The sequence below is a fragment of the Bactrocera tryoni genome, unplaced genomic scaffold (genome assembly GCF_016617805.1).
Source record: "Bactrocera tryoni isolate S06 unplaced genomic scaffold, CSIRO_BtryS06_freeze2 scaffold_25, whole genome shotgun sequence".
NCBI classification, from domain to species: domain Eukaryota; kingdom Metazoa; phylum Arthropoda; class Insecta; order Diptera; family Tephritidae; genus Bactrocera; species Bactrocera tryoni.
Window position 1 is genome coordinate 21284872 of NW_024395977.1, and position 27056 is coordinate 21311927.

A 27056-nucleotide genomic window follows, 5' to 3' on the forward strand; every position below is an offset into this window, starting at 1 on the left:
CAACACGTGCGGGATGGGATACATACCGAGAGTTGAAGAGGGAAGCGAGACGCATTTGTAGACAGAAAAAGAAAGAGGCCGAAATGCGTGAGTATGAAGAGCTTGATAAGCTGGCCGACAGGGGTAATGCTCGAAAATTCTATGAAAGAATGCGGCGGCTTACGAATGTTTCACGACCGGAGCATACTCTTGTAGAACCCCCAAAGGTGGTCTAGTAACCGATGCCCAGAGCATACTTAAATTATGGACGGAACACTTCTCCAGCATGCTGAATGGCAGTGAACGTACAACACCAGGAGAAGGCGAACCCGATTCCCCAATCGATGACGATGGAGCAGACGTTCCATTGCCCGACCATGAAGAAGTTCGAATAGCAATTACCCGCCTGAAGAACAACAAAGCGGCGGGGGCCGATGGCTTGTCGGCCGAGCTATTCAATCACGGCGGCAAAGAGCTGATAAGGAGTATGCATCAGCTTCTTTGTAAAATATGGTCGGACGAAACCGTGGGATAAGCCTCCCCAAAATCGCGTATAAGGTTCTATCGAGCGTATTGTGCGAAAGATTAAAGCCCACCGTCAACAAACTGATTGGACCTTATCAGTGTGGCTTCAGACCTGGAAAATCAACAACCGACCAGATATTCACCATGCGCCAAATCTTGGAAAAGACCCGTGAAAGGAGAATCGACACACACCACCTCTTCGTCGATTTCAAAGCTGCTTTCGACAGCACGAAAAGGAGCTGCCTTTATGCCGCGATGTCTGAATTTGGTATCCCCGCAAAACTAATACGGCTGTGTAAACTGACGTTGAGCAACACGAAAAGCTCCGTCAGAATCGGGAAGGACCTCTCCGAGCCGTTCGATACCAAACGAGGTTTCAGACAAGGCGACTCTCTATCGTGCGACTTCTTCAACCTGCTTCTGGAGAAAATAGTTCGAGCTGCAGAACTTATTCGAGCAGGTACAATCTTTTATAAGAGTGTACAGCTGCTGGCGTATGCCGATGATATTGATATCCTCTTCCTCTGTTTCGATGCATGAGTATTCGGATATGTCGCATTAATTCAAATTAATCCGAGTAGGAGGTCTTTAGTTAAAAGCTTCTCTTCGGTGCCAAGTTCCCATCATTACTAAATAAAAATTCGCTCCTCGCAGCACTTGAAAACTCACCATGCAGGGGTAAAAGCGTTGGCTGCGCTTTTCGAAAATGCATATGTCTGATTAATGACAGAGAAGCATGGAGTAGAACCGTAAGAAACTACAGACATTTTTCTTTACAAGCCGAAGTTGCAAACCAAAATTATGGGAAATATGCAATTGGAAAGGCTTCAAGCGACCCTTCCTTATATGTGACGAAAGTTTTTGTGGTCCAATATATACGACTTTAAAAATACGCGGTCGACCACCCGTAAAAAAGTAACCAAGGTTATACCACACAAGGCGCCGATATTTGGCGAACTAAGGGGAACGATGGGAAAGTTCGCCATCTCTGGTCGTTCCCACACTCGACAACTCTCTACTCACAGTGGAAGATCTCTCAACCAAAGTGGATGCCAGGTCCCCAACGACGGTTGTTCTCTGTAAGCACTGCCACCAGCAGTGGCTGCAGTGGTCCAAAACATACCATGATCCTTCAGGAGCTGCACCCGAAATACAATCTGCAGAAGGGCCAGATGGCAAGGTACGAGTGGCAGACGTGGCAACCAAAGCTGACACAATTAAGCGCCGTATCCTACTGTGGGCAAATAAGTAAGACTTTTTAATTTAAATTTGGGGCGGAAATCCATTCCTCGAAATAGTTTTTTCCTTTGTTGGTATGACTGTCAGTATGTGTGCCAAATGTCAAATCACAATAGTAATTAGTGTTTAGTATACGCGTGTCTTTCTGAAGTACATAAATGGCGTTGGCGAGAATTGGTGCTTGAGAACCGACGATTAAGAGTCAGATATCGTTGGAATATCGGAAGTATCATTGAAAACCATTTTTAACGGTCATTTGGGCGTAAGAAAACTGAAAGCACGATTGGTTCCAAAATCACCAATTTTTTTCGAAAAGCAAGGTCGCGTTAATGTTTGTGAAACAATGCTTTCCGACTACCAGGATGTCATACAACGTGCTACTACTGGCGTAGAATCTTGGATCTATGCTTACGACACTGAAACAGACGATCAATCGGCCGAATATAGTGGCAAAGGTGAAATTCTCAAACCATGCCGCAACCACCGTATAGTGACTTAGTGTGACTTCTGGCTATTCAGCAAACTTTAACTTTAAATTGATAAATTTTTTTCAGTTGTGGACAATGGGCGTAGTACACTAACTTCTTCCAGGAAGATCGCAGTGAAACGTCTCAATCTGATGCCATTGTACCGTTGATTCGAAAAAGAAAGACCAAATTTTTTAAATTTATTTTTGTCATAGTTTCTAGACGAACCTAAAAACTATTTTATTCCATTAAATAAATCACTCGCATATAATTTTTTGTATCGAATTTCGCGACAGTTTCTTCTTCGAAAAAATTATTTTTTAAACAAATTTTCAAATATGTGTTCGTTCATATGGAAGATATTAGTAAAAATATCATATGTGTAAATTTTCAAGAACATTTGAGTTATTGCGTCAGGCGATTTTAAAAATATGGTTTCAGAAAAACGACTTTAAAGTTGAAAACGTAAACAAGAGAGGCGCCACGGTTAATGCGCAATTATATGAGAAATACTTGATCATATTCCAAAATGATCTGAAAGGATCATAGTAATATTCTTTGAAAACAAAAATATTTTTTTCAATATCTTTTTTTTGGAAGGAGTTATTCTGCGTTGGATTTCGAGTCTGCCATTGTTATTGCTGTTAATGCTGGTTCCAAGATAGACAAAATTATCGACAACTTCGATGTTATGACTATCAACAGTGACGTGGGAGCCTAGTCGCGAGTGCCACGTCTGCTTGTTTGATGACAGGAGATATATCGTCTTGCCCTCGTTCACTGCCAGACCCATCTGCTTCGCTTCCTTATCCAGTTTGGAGAAAGTAGAGCTATCGGCGCGGATGTTGAGGCCAATGATATCAATACCAACGACATACGCCAGCAGCTGTACACTCTTATAAAAGATTGTACCTGCTCGATTAAGTTCGCGAATAATTTTGTCCTTGTCGCCTTGTCTGTAACCTCGTTTCGTATCAAACGGCTCGGAGAGGTCCTTTCCGATCCTAACGAAGCTTTTGGTATTGCTTAACGTCAGTTTATACAGCCGTATTAGTTTTACTGGGGTACCAAATTCAGACATCGTGGCATAAAGGCACCCCCTTTTCATGCCGTCAAAAGGAGCTTTGAAATCGACGAAAATCGCCCTTCAGACGCCTAATTGCTATTCGAACTTCCTCATGGTCGGGCAATGGAACGTCTGCTCTATCATCATAGATTGGAGAATCAGATTCGGCATTTCCTGATGTTATGCTTTCACTGCCATTCAGCAGGCTGGAGAAGTATTTCCTGAATAATTGTAGTATGCTCTGGGCATCAGTCACTAGATCACCTCTAGATGTTCTACAAGAGTATGCTACAGTCTTGAAACCTTCTGTTAGTCGCCGCATCTTTTCGTAGAATTTTGTGCAATCAGGAAATCGTTTTTAGCTGCACAGAGGCTTGTGCGTATCTTGGCTGCAAGAAAATGGTGGTTCGAGTCAAGGTTAGGACCTCGAAGTCTAAAACACTGGAGACATGTCTTCCGTCTATCACAACATGATTAATGTAGTTGGTGGAAGGCATCTTTGGTCTCATCGAACTTCGCAACATTCTAGGTGCATGCGTCATCAAAAGGAGGGGTCTCTCATCAAGGCTGTTTTTTACATTGGGGGCGGTTTTTACGTGGCAGGATGTTTCGCCTTCACACGGATGTTCTTTGACTACCCAGAGTATACTTAGTCTTGGACCGGAAGTCGTGAGCTGCTTGAGCCGTATATAAAAGAATCGCTTCTGGCCATTCCCAAGTGAATGGCAATCAGTTAAACTTTCCTCCCTTGCGTGAACTTCTACATCGATCGTTTATATATACATAACCCTATATCAATATCGCTAAGTTTTAGGTGATACGTTCAACCGTTAGGCGAACAAAACTATTATACTCTGTAGCAATTTGTTCCAAGAGTATAAAAAATAGGAAATACATTTAACACACAGAATATTACTGCTTGAGTTACATGCAAAGGATTTCAGGCTAATTAGCCTATCCTCGTTTCTATTGAAAATGTTGGAGAGACTCTTGGATCCTTATATTAGAAGAATAATACCGAGGGGTAAACTGTTAAGGGCCCAGCATGCATAAGGTAGATCGGTCCACACTGCTTTGTACGAAGTAGTGCCTTTCAACAATATGCAGGCATAGGTAATGCCTGGAAAATATATGGACCTGAAGAAAGGTTAATAGGAGCACCCCGCAGGTTGGTGTACTTTCCCCACTTCTTTTGGTCTTGGTAGTTAACAATTTTCGAGGAGACAGTAGCATCGGTTGCCTTATACTTATATATCAGCTAGACTGAGTAAGACTAATCATTCATTCTCTGTCACATAGAGGCATAGATGACATAGTGTGATAAACACGATCAATGCTTATGAAAATAATGTTTATAGTATTAAATGGTTGAGTGACACGAACAAGATACGTAAACAGAGAACCTCTTCACTTCAATTTAATCTTACTTCACTCTGTGGTACAACAGTTTCTCTGTCCCCCACAGCTAGATATCTGGGGTAAAAATCGATACCAAACTGAATTAGAAAATTTACATTGTAAAAAGAACAAATAAAGCGTATATGGTCTACTACACCTGCAAAATTATACTTGGCAGATACTAAGGTCTTAAACTAAATATAGTTAAGTGGATGTACCCCATGTAGCCGTTTTCAGGCCCAGGGTTTGGTGCCCAGCATTAAAGAAACACTGTAATATTCAAAAGCCAACTGCAGTACAGAGAGCAGCCTGTGCAGGGGGTTATCAGGTCTATTCATGTCCGAGTGATACGTTCAGTATATTCCTGCATCAGCTACCCATAATCGTCTTTACATGGAAAGTAGCAGCAAGCCCTGCTATAAAAATACAAGAGTTAGGAAGTTTAAATAGGAAAAAAAATATGGACTTATATTCTGAACCCACTAAACAGTAGTAAATAATAGTGTATTCTCCCAAGGTTAAATTTCAATGGCCACTTCCGGGTAAGGATACTCTCTAGATGTAAATGGAGAAGATTTATTGGGGCGGGTCTAAAATAAACTGCGGAGTAGGGGTGGGTGTATACTCCGAAGGCTTCGAAATCTCTCCCTATCCGACTAGCAGACTTAGCCACCATCTGCCAAGCGAAAGTAGTAGGAGGGCCTGTGGTATCCTATTGAATACTTCATCGATGCAACTTATTAATTCAGCGTAGTTAACAATTGCAGAAAGGCTTTAAGCTCACTGCAGGTCAACTCCACATGTCCTTAATTTGGGTTTCCGGCCACAGGAACATTTTCGTTAACTAAAAAGAAGAGTTTCCCAAACGAGAAGCTTCTTTAGATGAATCCGAAGCGGAGATAATACCATGTCCGCTTGGGATAGCTTTATTCTCACTTTGAACAAATAGCTCAGTTCAGATAGAAATCAAGTACTTATTACATAGATAGAGAAGTAGTATTTTCAGACTTACATCTACTATAACGGCGCACTTGCTGGTTGGAGAACACGAGCTAAAAATGGGTCTGCGCTAAAACAATATTTGCCGCAACTGCAAGCTAGAAGAGGAAATCTCTTTCTATGTAAATGTCCAGCTCTAATGCAAACTGGACATCGATAGTGCAAAGATGAAATGCGACTAGTATAGGGTTCCGACGATAGTGCATCAAAACGCTGCATCCACCGCTAACTGGGCCCGAAGGGACAGCCTACATTGCTATAGAGGAGCTGTAGGGAAAAGGTGAGGACTCCCACAGTAGATAGTGTTTTGGCTCTACGAAACCATGGTCAAGCAAATTATGTTCTACACACTTCAAGATGCTCCAATTCAATTGCATTTCTGAAAACTCGGATCACTGAATCAGAGAGACCATTCCTGTTTACATACCGACCAGCCTTTTAACCTAACTCCCATGCTTGATATGCTGGAATTTTAAAATTTTTACTTAAATTATATTTTTTCCCTCTCATTTTAATAAACTCGACGGAAAATGATTCGGCGTTTCGTTTACAATTTCTCGAAGACATTTTGTTTGGAGATATAAGAAGCAAAATTATGAAACACTTTATTCCTATGCAATTTGAAAACACATATTGTCGTACACAACGAGCGATGCAAGCGACATTATGGTATTTCCCATGCGCTTCCTCTCTTCTGATGACAACAGCCCGCGAAAACCGACATTTCATGTTCGAATCAGAAATGGTCATATAGCTTTAATTGCTTAAAAAGCTAATATTTTCGACTGCTAATCGTCCTTTCCCATATACATATATTTGCTTATACTATATAACCACAACCCAATCGCAAAAAAAAAAAAAATACATCTGTATTCAGCGTTAAACCACAAAAAACTTGCCACTTAATTTCATTGAAATATCACAAGTTATGACCACCTCGTTTGGTATCGAACTGCTCGGAGAGATCCTTCCCGATCCTGGCGGAGCTTTTAGTATTGTTCAAAGTCAATTTACACAGTCATATTGGTTTTGCGGGGATACCTAATTTAGACTTAGCGACATTAGGGCAGGTCCTTAAAGTTCAATCATAAGGCATGCTTTCGTCCGACCATACAAGGTGATTTCCAAAGTAAATAGGACATTTTAAATCTAGCGCCCCCTGGTGGTGCCATCTATATGTGCGTTAGAATCTTCTATCTTTATCGATTGTCTATTTCATTGATTGGAAGTGAAGTTATTGCGTTTTAAGGGTCAGTATGTTTGTGTTATCGGTGCGAAAATGAGCTTCGAACAAAGAGCCAACATTAAATTTTGTTTTAAAATTGGTAAAACTTTTACCGCAACGTTTCAATTGATGAAAGAAGTTTATGGCGATGATTGCCTATCCCGTAGCAGAGTGCATGAGTGCTTTCAACGTTTTCAAAGTGGTCGTGAGGACATAAATGACGATCAACATGTGGGCCAATCAAAATCCGTGATCACCGAAAATTCCATCGTAACTGCGTGAAATCAAAATTAGCCGAAATCATCATTGAAATTCATGGAAATGGAATTGAACATCTCGAAAACATCGATTGCACGGTTTGTTCCGCACAAATTGACTGACCACCAAAAACTGATCAGAATCCAGCATTCTAAGGACATCATTAAAGAGGTCAAAAAGGCCAAATGGATATTTTAACCATTAACCACTCCCCGTATTCACCTGATGTGGCACCGTGCGACTTTTCCTTTTCGGAAAAACGCATTTGCCGGTGAAAGGAAAGCGTTATGCAGACCTAGAGGCCATTCAAAAGGCTTGCACCGGCATACTGGCGGCAATTTTGGCCAACGAGCTAAAACCACAGTATATACAGTAGAAAACCTTTCCGTGGTAGCTTTCTGAGAGGTGAATAGCGGCCATCTTGGATTTTAAGTGGTAGCAAAGCAGTGCTGTATATATTGAGGAAGTAAATACTTAGCAAATTCATTTTATTAGTTAACAAAAACTATAAATATTGTTGCTTAGAGCAGACGTTCCATTACCCGACCATGACGAAGTTCGAATAGCAATTGCCCGCCTGAAGAACAACAAAGCGGCAGGGGCCGACGGATTGCCGGCCGAGCTATTCAAGCACGGCGGCGAAGAACTAATAGGGAGCATGCATCAGCTTCTTTGTAAAATATGGTCGGACGAAAGCATGCCCAACGATTGGAATTTAAGTGTGCTATGCCCAATCCATAAAAAAGGAGTCCCCACAATCTGCGCCAACTACCGTGGGATTAGCCTCCTCAACATCGCATATAAGGTTCTATCGAGCGTATTGTGTGAAAGATTAAAGCCCACCGTCAACAAACTGATTGGACGTTATCAGTGTGGCTTCAGACCTGGAAAATCAACAACCGACCAGATATTCACCATGCGCAAAATCTTGGAAAAGACCCGTGAAAGGAGAATCGACACACACCACCTCTTCGTCGATTTCAAAGCTGCTTTCGACAGCACGAAAAGGAGCTGCCTTTATGCCGCGATGTCTGAATTTGGTATCCCCGCAAAACTAATACGGCTGTGTAAACTGACGTTGAGGAACACGAAAAGCTCCGTAAGGATCAGGAAGGACCTCTCCGAGCCGTTCGATACCAAACGAAGTTTCAGACAAGGCGACTCCCTATCGTGCGACTTCTTCAACCTGCTTCTGGAGAAAATAGTTCGAGCTGCAGAACTGAACAGAGAAGGTACCATATTCTATAAGAGTGTACAGCTGCTGGCGTATGCCGACGATATTGATATCATCGGCCTCAACACCCGCGCCGTTAGTTCTGCTTTCTCCAGGCTGGACAAGGAATGCACAGAAAATGGGTCTGGTAGTGAACGAGGGCAAAACGAAATATCTCCTGTCATCAAACAAACAGTCGTCGCACTCGCGACTTGGCTCTCTCGTCACTGTTGACAGTCATAACTTTGAAGTTGTAGATAATTTCGTCTATTTAGGAACCAGCATTAACACCACCAATAATGTCAGCCTAGAAATCCAACGCAGGATTGCTCTTGCCAACAGGTGCTACTTCGGACTCAGTAGGCAATTGAAAAGTAAAGTCCTCTCTCGACGAACAAAAGCTAAACTCTATAAGTCGCTCAAAATTCCCGTCCTGCTATATGGTGCAGAGGCTTGGGCGATGACAGCAACCGATGAGTCGACGTTACGAGTTTTCGAGAGAAAAATTCTGCGAAAGATTTATGGTCCTTTGCGCATTGGCCACGGCGAATATCGCATTCGATGGAACGATGAGCTGTACGAGATATATGACGACATTGACATAGTTCAGCGAATTAAAAGACAGCGGCTACGCTGGCTAGGTCATGTTGTCCGGATGGATGAAAACACTCCAGCTCTGAAAGTATTCGACGCAGTACCCGCCGGGGGAAGCAGAGGAAGAGGAAGACCTCCACTCCGTTGGGAGGACCAAGTGGAGAAGGATCTGGCTTCGCTTGTAATATCCAATTGGCGCCACGCTGTTGTTAACTCTTATTTATTAATGATATATACATATTTGCTAATAGGTGATTTAAATGCCATAGTGTGCAATATTTTGTCCATAAAAGTATCATTTACTGATATTCAGATATTCCTTATGTAGTGAGTTCTTATTAAAAAATGCAGCTCTCTTTTTAGACTTCTCGGTGGTGAGTTGTCTTCTGAATGTATTTGTTGACAATTGACAGAAAGAAAACATAAAACGGTTTGCAACTTACTCATTCGTAAGTTTTTGCAATATTATTACCAATAATTTCAATTTAGAAATCCAATCTCAAGATATTTAGGCATTTGAAGCTCGATTTTAACACATCGTTCTAGTTCTCATCCGTATACTATTTACGATAAAACAGATAGAAAAGGTACAATATTTATTTCTTTATTTGTGAAATTGCACAAAAGTATATAAATATAATTGTTTTCAGATTATTTAATTTATTGGCATATGTTTTTCTCACGTACTCTTTATTCCAATGAAATTAAACGAATTTTATTATCATCAAAAATATTTTTGTTTATTTATTTATTAAAAATTTACATACAAATTTAAATAAAAATTATATAAACAAAAACATTGCACAAAACAATGTAATAATTAATAAAGATTCCTAAGCTCCTACTATAGATGCTGAATCTCGTTCCAATGGGAATTTGTAAAAGGATTCAGCTCCCGCAAAAAGCTTCGACATATTTCAAATATATTTATACACTACTAACACTACAACACTAATATGGATTATAATATATGTATTCTATTCAAACTCAATTTCCAATTGATGTTTTCATATAACGGCTAACGATTTGTCAATTTGTATATGTCAAACGACAAATTACCACCCAGGATTGTATCCCATTGCATGCAAACATTTAGAAATACTTGAAGCGTGTTTAAAAATTGCACAAAAAAACATCTGATTTAACATTAAACAACAAATAATTTCTCAATAAAATTGAACATATATGCAAAGTAATTCAATATAATCACTTAAACAACCTAAACACTTGCATTATTAAATATCTTTTAAAGTGTTGCTCATCAAAATTTTAAATTCATATGTAGCTTCAATGCTAACACAACACCCTGATTACCATGAAAGTAGCAAAGAAACGTGTTACACAACACCCTAATATTTTCTAGAGTTGAGTATATGTAGTATGTAAACAATGCAAAGGCTTATTACTGTATATAAGTACATATTGAGGCTAAAACACTCGTTCGATATGCTTTTGAACTGTGCAAAAAGCTGTATTGAAGCAGAAGGAGACTATGTTAAATAAAATAAATTGATTTTGCCGAAAAAACCATTTGTTCTGTTTTTTTTTTAATCCTGTTTACTTTGGAACGCACCTTGTGTTATACAAAGAAGCTGATGAATGCTCCTTATAAGTACTTCGCCACCTTATTTGAATGGCTCGGTCGGCAATCCAGACTTACGGTCTACAAAATATGCTATTTACACAAGCCCTCCAAAACAATGATGTCGCCAAATTGCCAGATATCGGTACAGTTTGACGGTGAAAGTAAATGGAAGAGTAAAACATCTACGTCAAGGATATACAAATCGAATTTATTGATTTAATACTTGATTAAAATAGTAAGTTTTCAAAGCGATGGACATGAACAAACAAAATTTTAATTAGATTTGAACAGGAATAACTGCTAACTTTTAAAAGCTTCTCATCAAAACCATACATTTTTTTCATTTGTAGAATTGACAAAAATATGGAAGGTTGTAAGGCTGTCCCAACTCAGAAGCAACTGTCCGATATTAACGCGGTTAAAAATACTTTAAATTCCATTATATTAAACATGTGCAAAAATATATGTATTATACTAATGAATCCGGCCACGCGTTGCTGTGATATACATTTTATACGATTATTCATATAATAAACTATTTAATACAGTGAAAATTTTGTTTACAAATTTTTGTTGGTATAAGAATCAAAGGGATTGTACTTGAGGTTTAATTTTGAATTTATTTATACAAACAAATTTCATTACAAAAAATGACGAATTTGAAGCTGGTTTCTCAATGTCTGATTACCAGCCTTTCTGTCCAGGTTGTTCGCTTAATAAATAGTACTTAATAAACATCAAAAAATAGTGAGACCGGCCAATGTGCACGGTTAATGGAAATGTCCGCTTAATAGAGGGTTCAATTAAAAGAGCCATCACTGTATTTGTATACGTTTGCAACCAGTTGTTTATTTATGGATTGTTTTTACTATCCTATCTTCTAAGTTGGTTCTAATTGGACACAGTGTGCTAAATTTTACTAAAATCGGTCCAGTAATTTATTCGTCCATCGCGGACAAACAACGTGACACGTAATTTTTATATATAAAGATTATACTAAAAATATTTTCAGAACGTCATATTTATCATGCAAAACAAATAAATCAGATTTTTGCATAAAACAAAAGGCAGTAAACACTACACCTTAACGTTTATATTTAAAGCAAACTAAAAATAGCTTATAAAATTATAATTATAATAATAACAATAATAGTTTGCAATAACTGAGAATTTATTAGATTTTTATTTGGTATTTCTTGTGTTTATATATAATTTTTAAATCTATCTTAAGTACAGTCAAACCTGGATAAGTGAGAACTGGATTAGTGAGAAAACTCTATAAGTGAGAGTAATAGCCAGGTCCCGTAATTTTAAGCTTCCAAAACCTCTATTAGTGAGAAACAAAAACCTTTGTAAGAGAGAGTCGTTTTTACCTCATAGACCTCCGTAAGTGAGACTGCTACTTATCTGGTCTTTATAAGCGAGAGACGAACTTTATTTACAAGTTTAACATCTGCAATTTTATGACTCATTCTTAACTTTTGTGAAACTTCCGACCATTGTTTTCTATTGTTTTCTCATCAATATTGTACCTATTCTATTTCGTGGAACTAAAAATGTTGTTACTCTATGGCATTCCTTTCGAATGCACACGTGTGCCTGTGTACCGTCCTGTTTGTCGGACTTACTCAGTTTATAGTTATCAATTGCAAAGGAAAGTTCTGCTCTGCATCATATCAAAACGAAAAATCAAAGTACTGTCATTAAGCAATAAACTTAAAATAGTGAATGCGTTTGAATCCGAAAAATCTCGGAATGAAATTCAGAGTGAGTTTAATTTACCAGAATCCACCTATTATAAAATTATAAAATCAAAAGACTTTATGAAGTCTGAGTGTTCTGATGGACATGTAAATATTAAGAGGAGCAGAGTTTCCGAATTTCCCAATATCGAGAAGTGCCTTTTGGAGTGGATAAAACAAACTCTCGATAAAAATCTTTGTTAAAGAAAAATCAAAAGAGTTTGCTACAAAACTGGGAATCCAGAACTTTTCTGCTAGCAACGGCTGGTTAGAGGGTTTGAAAAGACGTCATGATATAGCTTTCAAAAAAGCAGCTGGGGAATGTAAATCTGTGGACCAAGGTGTATGCAACCACTGGACTGAAGATCTGCCAAATCTTTTAGAAGGGTATGAGCTAGACGATATTTACAACGCGGATGAAACTGCTTTGTTTTTTAAGTGCCTTCCGGACAAAACATTTACGTTTAAAGGCGAAAAATGCTATGGAGGAAAACAAAGTAAGGAACGCCTTACACTTCTCCAGTGTGTAAACATGAGTGGTACGGACAAACTTCCACTTCTCATCATCGGGAAATCAAAGCGACCTAAAGGTGTCAAGACTCTTCCCGTTGATTATGCCAACAATACAAAGGCTTGGATGACCAAGACATTATTTAAAGATTGGCTGAAAAAAGTTGACAGAGAAATGAAGATAAAACGAAAAAAAATTCTGTTATTCATTGACAACTGAGCTGCCCATACGGATTTACTTGTAACGTAAAAGTAATGTTTTTACTTGCTAACAACACTAGTAAACTACAACCATTAGATCAAGGTATCATTCACACTTTTAAACGCTTTTATCAAAGAGAAGTCGTTAAACATGTTCTTAAGAGTCTGGAAGAAAACAGTAGTCCTGACATTAACTTACTTCTAGCTATGAAATTTGCTAGAAAAGCATGGTACTTAGTAAGTGACGTAACTGTTAAAAACTGCTTCAAGAAAGCTGAGTTTTGGAAAAGTACAGATAAACATGAAATGCCAGAGGAAAATGATGTTAAAGTTGGACCTAACAAAGAGGAATGGTCTAAGCTTGTGTCTCACGAATCCAATATGTTAATGCCGAGCTTCGAAGATTTCGTTCAAATTGACGACGACGTAACTACCGCTGGAGAACAAACCGACGACGATATCGTTATGAATTGTGTGGACACCTGTTTTGCTTGGAATGACAGTGAAGACGAGGCACAGATTTCCGAAACAGAAATAAAGATCATTCCAATAAAGCTAGCTTTAAGTGCGTTGGAGACGGTCCATCAGTACTTTGAATACACGGCGGTTGTTGATCAAGGAATATTCGACAATATTTATGAGCTAGAGAAAAGCATTCAAAATACTAAAACACAAACCCAAACGAAATTGACGGATTTTTTTAAGTGTAAATAAGTTCTTAATAAAATTAAAATTACATAGTGCATGAATTTTTGTTTTGTTTTCGTAAGCATTTAAAAATATGTATGTACATAGATAATATGTACATATGTATGTTGTGCATATCATGCACATAATTTTATCATATTACATATGTACATATTTACTACATTCGTACTTGCTGTGACTTGTTATTGCTGCGTACCTCTATAAGAGAGAAACACTACACATGTACATACGTGCATTAGCGAGAAACTTGGGTTATAGTGCCCATACACGAGCACACAAGTGCGTTCGATCGGTATGAATTCGTTTGCCCATACACGACACACAAATCCATTTTGCGTCCGTTCTTCACAGAGTTAACATGTGCGACAGGCAAGCGGAACATTTCTTGGAATTTATTTCTAATGTAGCATTTTTATCTATTTCATGGAATTTCGTTAATAAGTTATTCCAACTTTTATTTTTCTTACACTATGTATGTATATACATATATCAGCGCTTAGGCAAAAAGCGAAAACTTTGAAGCGTGATTTCTCGGTTTTTCATTTTTACGATTATTCTTAATTGGCGGGCAGGATAGAAAAAACACTAAACGTCGTATGGAATTAGGGCAAAGTTTATTATCATTGACATAAAATTATCTTATATTTAAACTAAAAAAATATTAAGAAAAGTCAAGTTTTAACATATTTTTAAACAGCATAAAGCAACATTTTTTGGTCAAAAGCCACTATTTATTCAATTTTTAATAAAATTTTAAATTATACACTTTTTTTGAATTAGTTTAACTAGAAGATAAATTAATAAAAAATATGAATCTCTTTGAATTTTTGGTTTCCGATAGAAATTGCGACCTGCATTCTGCCCGCCGTCCGAAAAATGCACATGCGAGATGCATCGGGCAATTGCTTCCCAAAGGCAGAATATCAAAGATTTCGTTTCCAAAAAATTTGTGAAAGATGTTCAAATATATAACTATAAAACCTAGAAATTTCGCTTGAATCAATAATTTGTTTCCCTCCCAAAAAATCCTCAAAAAATCGATTTTTGAAGCCTCGAAAGCAGGCTCTCCCCTTAACTCTTGCCATTGTCCGCGATCTTCACTGTTCGGCGACACGAGAGAAATGAGATTTTGTGCGCCGACAACGCCATACACGATAAACATGTTCGCGCACCGATCGTAAAAATCAAACATTTTCGCGAACATGGATCGGTACGCGAACAAGCCCATACACGATAAACCGCAAGCGCACACATACCGATCGAACGCACTTGTGTGCTCGTGTATGGGCGCTTTTAGTGAGAAACCTTTTTAAGCGAGAATAAGATTGTGCTCCCTTGAACTCTCGCTTATAAAGGTTTGACTGTATATGTATATGAATATGTATGTGTATGTTTGTATGCTTTTGGTTGTTTTTAATTGCAATTTGTATGTTATCTATGTTATGTGATATGAGTGTCTTTTCAAATATCCAAATTTACATACAGTAGAAATTCGATAATCCGAATAATTGATTGCAGACCCGATTCGAATTACTGAATTATTCGGATTATTGGACTATTTTTTATATGTGAAGGTGTATAAGAAAAATGCTAAATTTAAATAAAAAACCAAACATGAATTCATTTATTAATAATAAAACAAACATTTAACTCTTAATTATATGCATATATTTACTTTGAGAAGTTACAAAAAATTAAGTTTCTTTTTACGATTTAAAGAAATCTTTTATATTTGTTTGCTTAACATTTTTTGTGCAAAGCTCCAGCGCTTCATCTCGCAAATCCGTTAAAAATAATATTTTCTCTTGCTCAATATCTGCTGTGCCCATAGAATAATCTTTTTTAAATTTCCAACTGCTTCAGCGTTTGAGATTTGCTCGTCTTTTTCAACATTTACTTCCGGTTCATCAGGATCTGACAACGTTAGAATATCGTCTGCAATATCACTTTCGTAGTTTCTTCGATCCATTCATTCAAATTATCATTACTTACATTTATATTCATACAAATTTCAACAAGATCTCTCATAAAATTCGTTGCTTCAGTTTTACATTTTATTATAGAAGGCATTATATTTTGTCGAAGAGTAGCCAAAGGAATATCATCTTGAGAGATGGTATTTTCATGAGAAATTTTTGACCAGCACTTTTTTAAAACTTCCTCTCGAACTTTGTTCCATGCATGTTTGAGGAAAATACATGCATCCTTTAACGTAAAAGACTTCAAAGACTTATCGTAATCTCCACCTCCTCCCATTATATGACATAAAAGCGATCTCTTTGGTTATTCGAATGGCGTTCTGGTCCATAGGTTGAATTAAACTGGTGCAATTATAAACATTTGTAATTTTCATAAGCAAGTTCAGTAGGATGACATGGAGCGTTATCTATTATTAGTAACGATCTTTGGTCCAGATTGTTTTCAGTTTGGTATTGTTTAACTTATGGAACAAAAGAATTCTGAAACCATTGCGAAAAAATATATGAAGTCATCCAACAATTCTTAGATGCGTAGTACTCTACTGGAGGAAGATTTTTGAAAGAACGCGGCTTTTTTGATTTTCCTACAACCATAATCCGCAATTAGTGATCTCCAGTCTTATTTGCACAGCAAAGAAAAGTAACCCGTTTTTTAGACATTTTTCTTCCTGGCGCAGATCTTTCCTTAGCATGTACCAAAGTTTGACTAGGAAGTAATTTCCAAAAATGGGCCGACTCATCTGCGTTATAAATTTGTGTGTCGCATAAGTCTTCTGATGATTGAAGTTCTTTCAACTGCCGTATAAATGCAGGTACTAAATCATCTTGTGCGAATAGTTTTTCGCCACAAATCTTAAACAACGGATATTATATCTCTTCTTAAATTTTTGATACCATCCATATGACGCATTAAATATTTTGCCACTGCCATACCTATCTTTAAACATTTGTTTGGCCTTTTTGCATAAAATTTCACGTGAAAGTATCTTTTGAAGTTCCCGCTGCTTTAAAAACCAAGAGTATAGGCGTTCTTCAAACTCTGGAAACTCACCTTCTCTTAAAGTTTGACGCAGTTTTAGATTTTTAGCGCTTGCATTTTCCGATACTCTTTAAAACAAATGTATAAAAAATTAAAACTTGCAAACTAGATAATTGTAACAGTTATGCATACAAACCTCTTAAGCTTATAACCTTTTCTTTTTATATCAGAAATAGTCGAACGTCCTACTCCGTATTTGTTGGCTAATTCTTTATTAGATTTGCCTTTTTTTATTTCATCTTTTATTTTTTTTATCTAATAAACACAAAGTTTTATGAGCACGTTTTTTATTATTCATTTTGCGACTGATCACTTGCAAAACTGATACACAATGACAAAATATGCATTCCCTCTTTCATTTATGAAAGCTATGCTGTTAAAAAGCGATAAATTCCCGTTAATCATTTCATTCCATTAATTATATGAGCACATCATACAATTCGGATTATAGAGTTGCAATTAATTCGGACTACAGAATAGCCAGTAGTAAGAATATAACCCTTCGGATTACTGGATTTCCGGATTATAGAGTAGTCGGATTATCGAATTTCTACTGTATGATTTTGAGTGTACCCATTCGATATACAATTCCTATATCAAATACTACATATTAGGTTAGGTTATCACATCCATTGGGAAAAGTCTTGCTAAGGAAAATTTGGTTTCAAAGTTTGAAAAGATCCTTGAATTTCATCCAACATCTGCAATAAATTATGATTACCATCTCGATTGAATAGTCAATAAATGCTCCACTGTACCATCTTCAATCACTCATAATTCCCGTCCTGTTATATGGTGCAGAGGCCTGGACGATGACAATAACTGATGAGCTGACGTTACGAGTTTTCGAGAAAAAAATTCTGCGAAAGATTTATGGTCCTTTGCGCATTGGCCACGGCGAATATCGCATTCGATGGAACGATAAGCTGTACGAGATATACGACGACATTGACATAGTTCAGCGAATTAAAAGACAGCGGCTACGCTGGCTAGATCATGTTGTCCGGATGGACGAAAACACTCCAGTTCGGAAAGTATTCGGCGCAGTACCCGACGGGGGAAGCAGAGGAAGAGAAAGACCTCCACTGCGTTGGACGGACCAGGTGGAGAAGGAGCTGGCTACGCTTGGAATATCCAATTGGCGCCACGCACAGTGGCACTTCGGCGGAAAAAATAGGATTTTTCCACTTTCCAATTTCAAAACTTTAATGATTTTTTTTGTAAAGAAATATTTGGATAAGAAAAATTCGACAAGGTTTTTTATAAAAAGTGAAATTTTATAGTTAGAAAAACTAACAGAAGTCGACGGAAAGTTATTCAATAAAATCAGATTAAAATTATTGTCCAAATAAAGAATTTTTTTTGTGTGTAAGTTTATAGCTATGGCTTTTCTTTTATTTTTTAGTGAAAATATAGCACCTACTTGTTTATAAAAAAAAAATTTATTGAAATTGGCAAAGTAAGCTAATTTTTATAATTTTTCAAAAATTATACTAAAATGGAATGATGGAAAAAAACTTTATGTGCTTTGCCTTGCTCCGAGTCTGTACTTTCAATTAAAAAAAAAAAAAAACCGCCAATTACCGTCCCTTTTAGTAATATCGATTTTAATTTCCACAAATACTGATGTCTTCAACAGACTTCGTATATAACTTCGGATCCTTACATAAGTAGCTTAAGGCGTCATTCGAACAAAATTTCCTTAGAACTAGATCCCATTGTTAAATATATGGTGCTTGCATAATATTACAAATAAAAACTAACACAACTTTTTCGCCTTACATAGTCAATTAAAACATTGCATATTATATTGGGTTTTTATCAAGGTAAAGGTATAAATAACGTCACTTTGCGTTTAAGTTTAATTTCTTTTCATCAGGAGAACTCAATTAAGAAGTGTCCCGAATTTCAAGTCCATAGGTCCAAAAATAAAAATTTTGGCAATTACAGTTATATGGGAGGTGGGTGTGGCAGTGGGCGGTTTTCCAAGATTTTTTCAAAATTTCTTAATTTAGTCCAGAGAAGTGTTTCTGCAAAGTTTCATTGTTGTACGACCACTCCTTCTATTTCTTTCCAAGAAATGTATGGAGCGGTGCCACTGTGCCACGTAGCGAAAATAAGAAACGACTGGCGCGCTGTTGTTAACTTGGCTATAATCGCGTAAGCGGTGTCTACGCCAATTAAGAAAAAGAAGTACCATCTTCAGGTTACTTTTACTACTGATAATTTCCATTAACTCATACATTTTAAATGTACAAACCAAAGGTATTTGTTGTTTAAACTAATCAATGGGTTTTTAGTTTATTGTATGCGAACTTAATTACATAGGGCACAACTTTGTGTAGTTTGGTGAACTCTGCCTGATTATAGTTTAATTAAATGGTGAAAGACTGTCTGATTATAGCTTAATTACCGAAATATTTGTCGGATTGTGCTTTTGTCCTTAAACAGATTTTCACTAAACCTCTCGATTGGCATTATATAACTTTTTTATTCCATTATTTTTATTTCCTATCGGCTTCTTATTTGCTAAAAGCATGAACAACTATAACCACTTTTTTCGAAATTTTTCGAAACTTCTTTTTCTAGCATATGAAACTTATTGGATATATCGATATGCACCCTAATTTTTATGAGGAAATTGAATCTCAAGACTTATGGAAAATGTCGTTATCCTATAGGCGCAAAATCGGTCCGTTACTACGAAATCCAGAATTTATAAAGTATTATCTCTAAATTAAATTAATCTACAACGTTCAAACCATCAATACTTGCACCTTATAATCGGCTTTTCAATATTATGATGGTCTGTAAATAATAATTTTTATGAGGAAATTGAATCTCAAGACTTATGGAAAATGTCGTTATCCTATAGGCGCAAAATCGGTCCGTTACTACGAAATCCAGAATTTATAAAGTATTATCTCTAAATTAAATTAATCTACAACGTTCAAACCATCAATACTTGCACCTTATAATCGGCTTTTCAATATTATGATGGTCTGTAAATATCCATAAGTGATCGTTGAATTTTCACCTTCATTATCCTTCCAAGACAACAATAAACAAATGCTTGAAGTTTACTTATAGTAACTCCAGTAACCAAGTTTCACAAACATACAAAAGGCAAGACTCACGCAGACATTAAATATTTTAATCTTAATATTCTACATGACTCTTTCCAAACATTCGATAGCTTAGCAAAACTAGATTTGGCTTTATGAACTCTGTTATCAATGTTCGTGCGTATATAGCCACCTCCTAATAGGTACTCAAATTGTTAAGGGGCTATACCAGTGTGACGCATGAAAAATTAGGCGATTTTCGTGATTTTTTAAAAGCTGGTACGCTTTCGAACTTCTTTGAACGTAATAAAGTATATTTTCAGCTATATTTTAAGATTTTCTTTTTACAGAAATGTATAAAAATAACGGAGTTAAGGGCTGTCTTCGGAGGGGCCAAAAAAAAGTGCCCCAACTGCTGGCATGATTCCGGCCGAATGAGTAGCTGAAACAAAAAAATTTGGAAAGTTTATTAAACTTAAAGATGTCATTGTATTCAACAATACTCTGTATCTCGTTGAGTTATGAAGCCAGCAATTTTGAAAAATTTCGTTTCGAGAAAAACGCGTTTAAAGTTTCACTTATAAGTATATGTATGTATGTTTACACCTCCGAGCGGTTCCTCTTTAGAACGCTGCCATTCAAAAACTATTTGGATATTTATGAAAATATAAGCTATCTAAAAAGCAAATAAATTTTTTTTTAAAGTGTCACACTGGTATAGCCCCTTAAGCCGCGCAATTAATGCTGAAAGAGGAAGTACTATATTACTGGCATTTATTCTTAGTGCTTTTGGCTTTGTCACCTTGTCAGCTTTTGCCATATTAAGCCAACTTTTAAGATTCATTTACTAAGATGGAGAGTTTTAGTTCTAAATCTTTTTTGTTTACTGCTAACGTAGCATACATCAGGTCTCCTAGTTTACATTAAAAATAAGCTTTATGTCCGTAATTAAGCCGTCATGAATAATAATAATAATTGCAACAAGACGCATCCCTGTCTCACTCAACTGCATGTAAAGAAGGTCTTTTGATAAATTGTTATTTTAACTTTAGTTCTGCCAACAGAAAGTAATGGTCACTACTGATATCTGCACTCCTTTTATTTCTTATACATTGTGCAGAGGACAGTCGTTTTAATATTATTATTTTATTAGGCAAAAATATTTTCCATGTTAATTTAATTTTTCTTATAAGCTTAATCAATATAATAATTATGTTATATGTACAAAACACTAATCAACTTTTTTCCACGATTATTTAATTAGAATATTAGTTTTGTCTTCGTTTCGCCATTTATCTACTCCCTATGTTTGCGGCCTGTCTATTGACTGTCTCCAGTATCCTTGGAACTCATTTGGTTTTACTTATTTTTGATTATCTTATTATTGCTTGTTTTCGATTTGCAATTTCTCTATTTTCTTCTTTGCATACAATAGAGTATGATGACACTTCATTAAAATACACGATTGTCTATCTTCAGTACCCTCGGAACTCATTTGATTTTACCTTTTTATACTCTTGCAACCAGTTGCTACAGTGTATTATAGTTTTGTTCACCTAAGGGTTGTACGTATCGCCTAAATCTAAACGAGATATATATAGGGATATATATATATAAATAAAAAATCAGGATGACGAGAAAAGTTGAAATCCGGTTGACTGTCTGTCTGTTCGGCCGTCCGTCCGTTCGTTCGGGATTTTTTTTTTCAATTTTATTTTTTTTATGTTTTTAGTAAGCATACGTTAACTAAATTATATTGCCTAAATATAATTATAATTTTTAATTTATTGCGTTTAATGTGTAAAACACAAACTAGCTCTGTGGTTATACAAAATCGGTAGATTTTATTGTTTTTAAAATAATAAAGCGATTAAACGTCGTGTTTCAATTAAACAAATATAAAAGTAAACAATAATGTATGAAGTAAATTTAAAAAAAATTAAAAATATCAGTTTTATAAAGCTCACTCACTTCCAAATGATTTTCTCTACGTATAGCTGAATGTGTTTTGTTTTACATTTTTAATATTTCTGGTAAATAACATGCCAAATATGCACACTTGAAAATTTTAAGTGGTAAGGTTTTTATCTTATGTCACATTGTGAAAATGGACGAAATTGGACAACAATCACGCCTTTTCCCATAAAGTACAATTTTAAATTCCACTTGATTCGTTCAATTTTCGGTACACAAATCAAGAACAATTAATATAATGAGATAAAACTTATAAATCCAATAAAAACTGTTCAAGCCCCTAGGGACCGAGTATTTAGATCCCGGTACTTATAGTTGACATAACTGAAATTAATGGAGATTTCTTCTCTTATAATGGTATGTAATCTAAAGATTTTCGAACTTCGGGGTGACTTTGTATCGCATACATCGGCCAATATGTAAGTTATAACAATGAAAATGAAAGAGCGCGTTTTATTCACCACAGTGTATCTTTGTCCCTAAAATATGCAGATAAATTAGAGTGAAAACTTGGTCAGCCCCTATATAACTAATATCACTATTTTCAAACATCCGGCTGACTTTACTCTACATATATCTATGATTAGTTTTACATCTTTAACTATTTCCCTGGCTTTGCTTCTTGCAAGTTGCAAGAGTATAAAATGTTTGGTTGTTCCCCTTAGTCCGTCCTTTCTTGTTTTGATTATTTGGTTATTGTTTTGTATGAAAAATCAAACAGCCAATTTTTCTACCTTAGAAACGACGGCCACCATCTTTTTTCCAAAATTTAAAACAAACATTATTAGTGATGACATCTTGTTTTAAGATTGGAAACGTAGTAACATCAGATATTGAAGTATTGAGAGAAGTTGAAAAGGCTTTGGACTTACATGCTTATGAGACCTCTGATTTAATTCATCAGTATTATTTGGAATTGTTGGGATGTCAACAAGGAATTTCAAGGTCGGAATTCGGTCAACTCACAATAAAAACTAACTTTACACAAACCGGATTAGTGGTAAATAACAGTTAAATTTCATGTGAATTATTGTTTTGAATTTGTTAAATTATTTAATGATATTTCAGCTTCACATTTTGAATGGGAGAAACTTGGTACCTATGGATCAAAATGGATCATGTGATTCTTTTGTTAAGATTAATTTTTATCCGACTAACAGATTTGTCAATATGCCAATATATAAAACGTCTGTTCATCATAAAACGCGATTTCCATTATACGACGAAATATTTAAAATGTAAGTAAGACTAAACATTTTTTTATTCACTTAGTACATTTAGCCACATGAAAATGTTATGTAATATTACAAATTATTACCAACTAATTGAATTAAGATAGTTCATTTATTGTTTGATAAATTCGACCTAAATTTAACTAGATTAAAATGAATAATTAAAATTAGTGTATGGCTATTGGTCATTTAACCAAAAAAAAAACTGAATTCGGGGAAATTAAAAAAAGTTACATCTGTTCAAAAATGAGTGAAAATAATGAAGAAATTCACTATATGCTACCAATGAAATTTGCGAAGTTTACGGAGACGATGCTGTATCAGTTAGTGTAGCACAACAATGGTTCGCTAGCTTCCGTTCTGTAAATTTCGAAATTTACACTGATAAAAGTTTAACACTGATAAAATAATGTCTCTAGCGGAAATACGAACTTATATATATTTGTTTAATTCATATAATGAAACGAAACTTACTTAATTTAATTAAGATATCTCTCAAATTATATTGCCCGTGATCCAGGATCGCGATATTTATTGAACGTGTAGCGGGTAATATTGCGAGATCTATATTACAGAACATTGTATCGACATTCGACCATACAACTTAACGCTTTACCACTCTTTATTCGAATTTACAACTTCATACTTATATCTCAACTGTTCTTTACACGGCAGCACTCTAACTAAAATTGCCCTTGCTGCACAACCGGGCAGCCCTTTTATAGTAGATCATTAACAAAACGTCGATCCTCGAACATTCTGGCATTTATTGTTGTTCGTACCTAAGTTGAATCGACCGATTGGACATATTTGCGACATCAAAGGTATACATAGTATTCATGTGTCTCATCTCGTCTTGTGTGTCAAAAGCTTTTAACAGGTCTAACGCTATGAAGATTTTTCTCTTATAGGGGGACTTTTGGTTTCCGCCATGAAATATTTGTGCGTTTATGACGCTAAGTGCTGTGAAAGTGCTCTGCGCTTTGCCGATAACACTCCTTTTTATTGACGGGTTTCAGTGGGACTACTCTTCCAAGTTTCTACACATCGCGTATTTGAAGAGTAGTCAGCTACAGGTTGAGAATAGATGATTTTAGTCGCTTGGAATTTTGCGCATACGTCAGATTACACGTCGTTTGTTCTTGTCTGTCGAAGGGTGCAGTGCGAACTGCCAGCTAAAATAGCATGCACACAGTTTTGAGTCTGAGGAGGCATGGGCACCCAAATAAATTTCAACCTTGCCGTAATATCTCTTCGGATTTGACATGACCTTAACAGTAGTCCCAAGCTTATTTACACCGGTGGAGAAGTTACAAGACTTCAGGTGATTTACCCCTTTTGTTTAATAATGGTGCGGTTGTCCGCAGAAATAAAGTCAGGAGGTTTCTCGATCGAGATAATTATAGGCAGATGGTCTGATGCGAGGGTTAGCATAGATCGCCAGGTTATGTTCTTTATCAGACCACCACTAGCGATGGTAATATCGGAAGCAAATAAAAAGTGTCCATAATTCTGGTGGGGGCTTCGTAATTTATTTTGCGTAAACCGAATCGTTTGACTGCTCCATCAGGTCTATTCCCTACGAGCATTTTACAGACAGGAGTGCTAATGATCGTGATGCGTGTTAAAAGCGCCTAGAACTAAATGGTTTTCACCACGAAGTATCGCATCTATGTTCGGGTGATACCGCGTTGGGCAAAATGTGACAGAGGGGGTGTATATATTAATTATTTCGAGCTCGACATTGCCTAACCGGATAGCTGTGCCTTCACATTCAAAGGTAATATTCTTGCGATCGATGTTGCTATTGATAAAACGACCTCGCGATGTTTACTAATTCCGTTGTAACCTGCAAAACTCAAAAGATCTGTCCTTTGTTGGCCACACAACGGGAGTGGCGGCGCAATGCGTGAACTGGGTGCAGATTACACAGCCGTAGAGGCTAAAATTGCATTGGTGCCATCGCAGCATCTACTCCCTCTTTGTCTCAAATCCTGAGCTTATTTCATCTCAAGAACGGTGCTAAACCTAACCGAGGTTACGATGGAGCCTTCTAGAGCAAACGCAGCTGACAAATTTCTCCAGGCCTGAGATGGACTCAATGCCAGCACGGGTCAGATGCGGAACAACGCTGCGGCTAAGATGACAACTTTAATCTGAAACTCACTGATCCAATAAATGCTACAGTGTCGGAATAACAGCCGTTGGCCGGATAAAATCGGGTCAATTACGGTAACGTAAAACCGATATTTCAAAGTATAACACCAAAATTGACACAGGATAAAAAAGAAAAGATTTCTAGTTGAATGAGAATATATTCATTCTGATTTTATTAGTATTTTGCTAAGATTTATTATTATTCCAAATCGATACACTATTCCGGGTACATCTGCAACCCTAGCCAACATAGTTTTTTACAACATTGGATTAAGTCAAAATTTCATCAAATCTTTATGTGTGAAGAGACAGGCAAAGAACAGCGTTTATTATAAACAATATGAATACTGTGGATTACCCCTTAGGTTAAGAAACGCACCCAGTATTTTTCAAAGAGCCATTGACGATGTTTTACATGAAGCTTTAGGTAAATATTTTCACGTTTACGTCGACGATATAATTATCTATTCCTGAGATGAACAATCATATTTAAAGCACATCAACCACATACTTCAGACCCTTGAGGACGCAGAAATGAGAGTCTCGCCTGAAAAAGTCGGATTTTTTTCAATTTAAGTGGGGTCTATAGGGTTTCTAGTTTCTAACACAGGTATTAGAACTTGCCCAGATAAAATTCGTGATACTGTTAATTATGAACCTATGTAAACTCTTAGAGCATTATGTTTATTTCCGGGACTGTCAGGCGTTTCATAGAAAACTATGCTGCTGTACTCAAGGCTTTGTCAGCTTACCTTTGCTGAGAAAACGGAAAAGTGGGTTCACGATTTTCAAGAAAGGTAAGAGTTGACTTTAGCCCTCAAGCCCTTCAGCTTTTGAACGAATAAAAGAAATATCAGCTCCAGAGGATGTTTTACTTCAATACCCAAATTATAGTCTACCTTTCGAGCTTACAACAGATGGTGCAAAATTTTGCTACTCACGAAAGAGAGCTACTTGCGCTCTCGTAATTATTTGTATGGAGTGAAAAATATAAAAATTTTTACCGACCATCAGCCGCTCATATACGCAATGTCTGAAAAACACTTAAATGCAATGACAACAAAGTTGCCGATGCGCTTTCTAGACAATTCTGCAACAATTTAAATGAAACTCCACTAAATGAAACTGTGCACAGTGAAGAATCCAGTCAAGAATCCTTATCAAAACCGTTAATTGTCCTCTTAACCAATTCACAAACCAATTAATGATTTCTAAGTCTAATTCTCTTAGCAAAAAAACCAAAATTATTTTTAAAAAACTGACACGTGAAACAATTAATTTCGATACTATTAAAAATCTTATAGAATGCCTAAAAAGTCATATCAACCCTAACGCCACCACTCTAGTACTTATACAAAATAGCATAATATCAGCTTTTCCTGGCGAAAAGTTTATTCACATTCAACTTCTCCTAATTGATTTAATTACGAGTACTAATGATGATCAAATGGAATTGATATCAATGGAGCACATCGAAGCTTACACGAAAACTTTCGCAGGATTTCTCTTGAATACTACTTTCCAAATATAAAAAAAAAATTATTGAAATCAACAATAGCAAATTGGAAGATTTGTTTGGAGAATAAATATATAGGTAAAACACCAATCTCAAAATTCTCCACTTGGATACACGTAATTGTTTTAACGTGTATAGATTTTCCAAATTTGCAATAGTTAAACCCGTTATTTCAAGAGCTACAGTTGATATTAGATACGCCCTATTAGAAGTCTTATTAGTGTTTAATAACTCTAAAGTCATTTTCTGCGACAAGGAAGAAGCTTTTCAATCTAATGCAATTCAAGTTATGCTCAGAGATACCTTTTCTATAACCAGTTTTTCATTCCTACTCACAGGGAAAGTAATGGCCAGATAGAAAGGTTCCACTCCACGCTGTTGGAAA

General features: G+C 36.4%; 1 protein-coding gene across 2 annotated transcripts in view; it reads left to right on the plus strand.

Annotated features, from left to right (window-relative positions):
• LOC120780516 (protein unc-13 homolog 4B-like) overlaps nucleotides 1-27056 on the plus strand; it is a 257200-nt gene that overhangs the window by 97467 nt on the left and 132677 nt on the right. For both annotated transcript variants that reach the window (XM_040112786.1, XM_040112787.1), the window contains 2 exons: nucleotides 22506-22766; nucleotides 22835-23004. In XM_040112786.1, the coding sequence (XP_039968720.1) occupies nucleotides 22506-22766; nucleotides 22835-23004 (431 nt within the window). The remainder of the gene's footprint in view (nucleotides 1-22505; nucleotides 22767-22834; nucleotides 23005-27056) is intronic.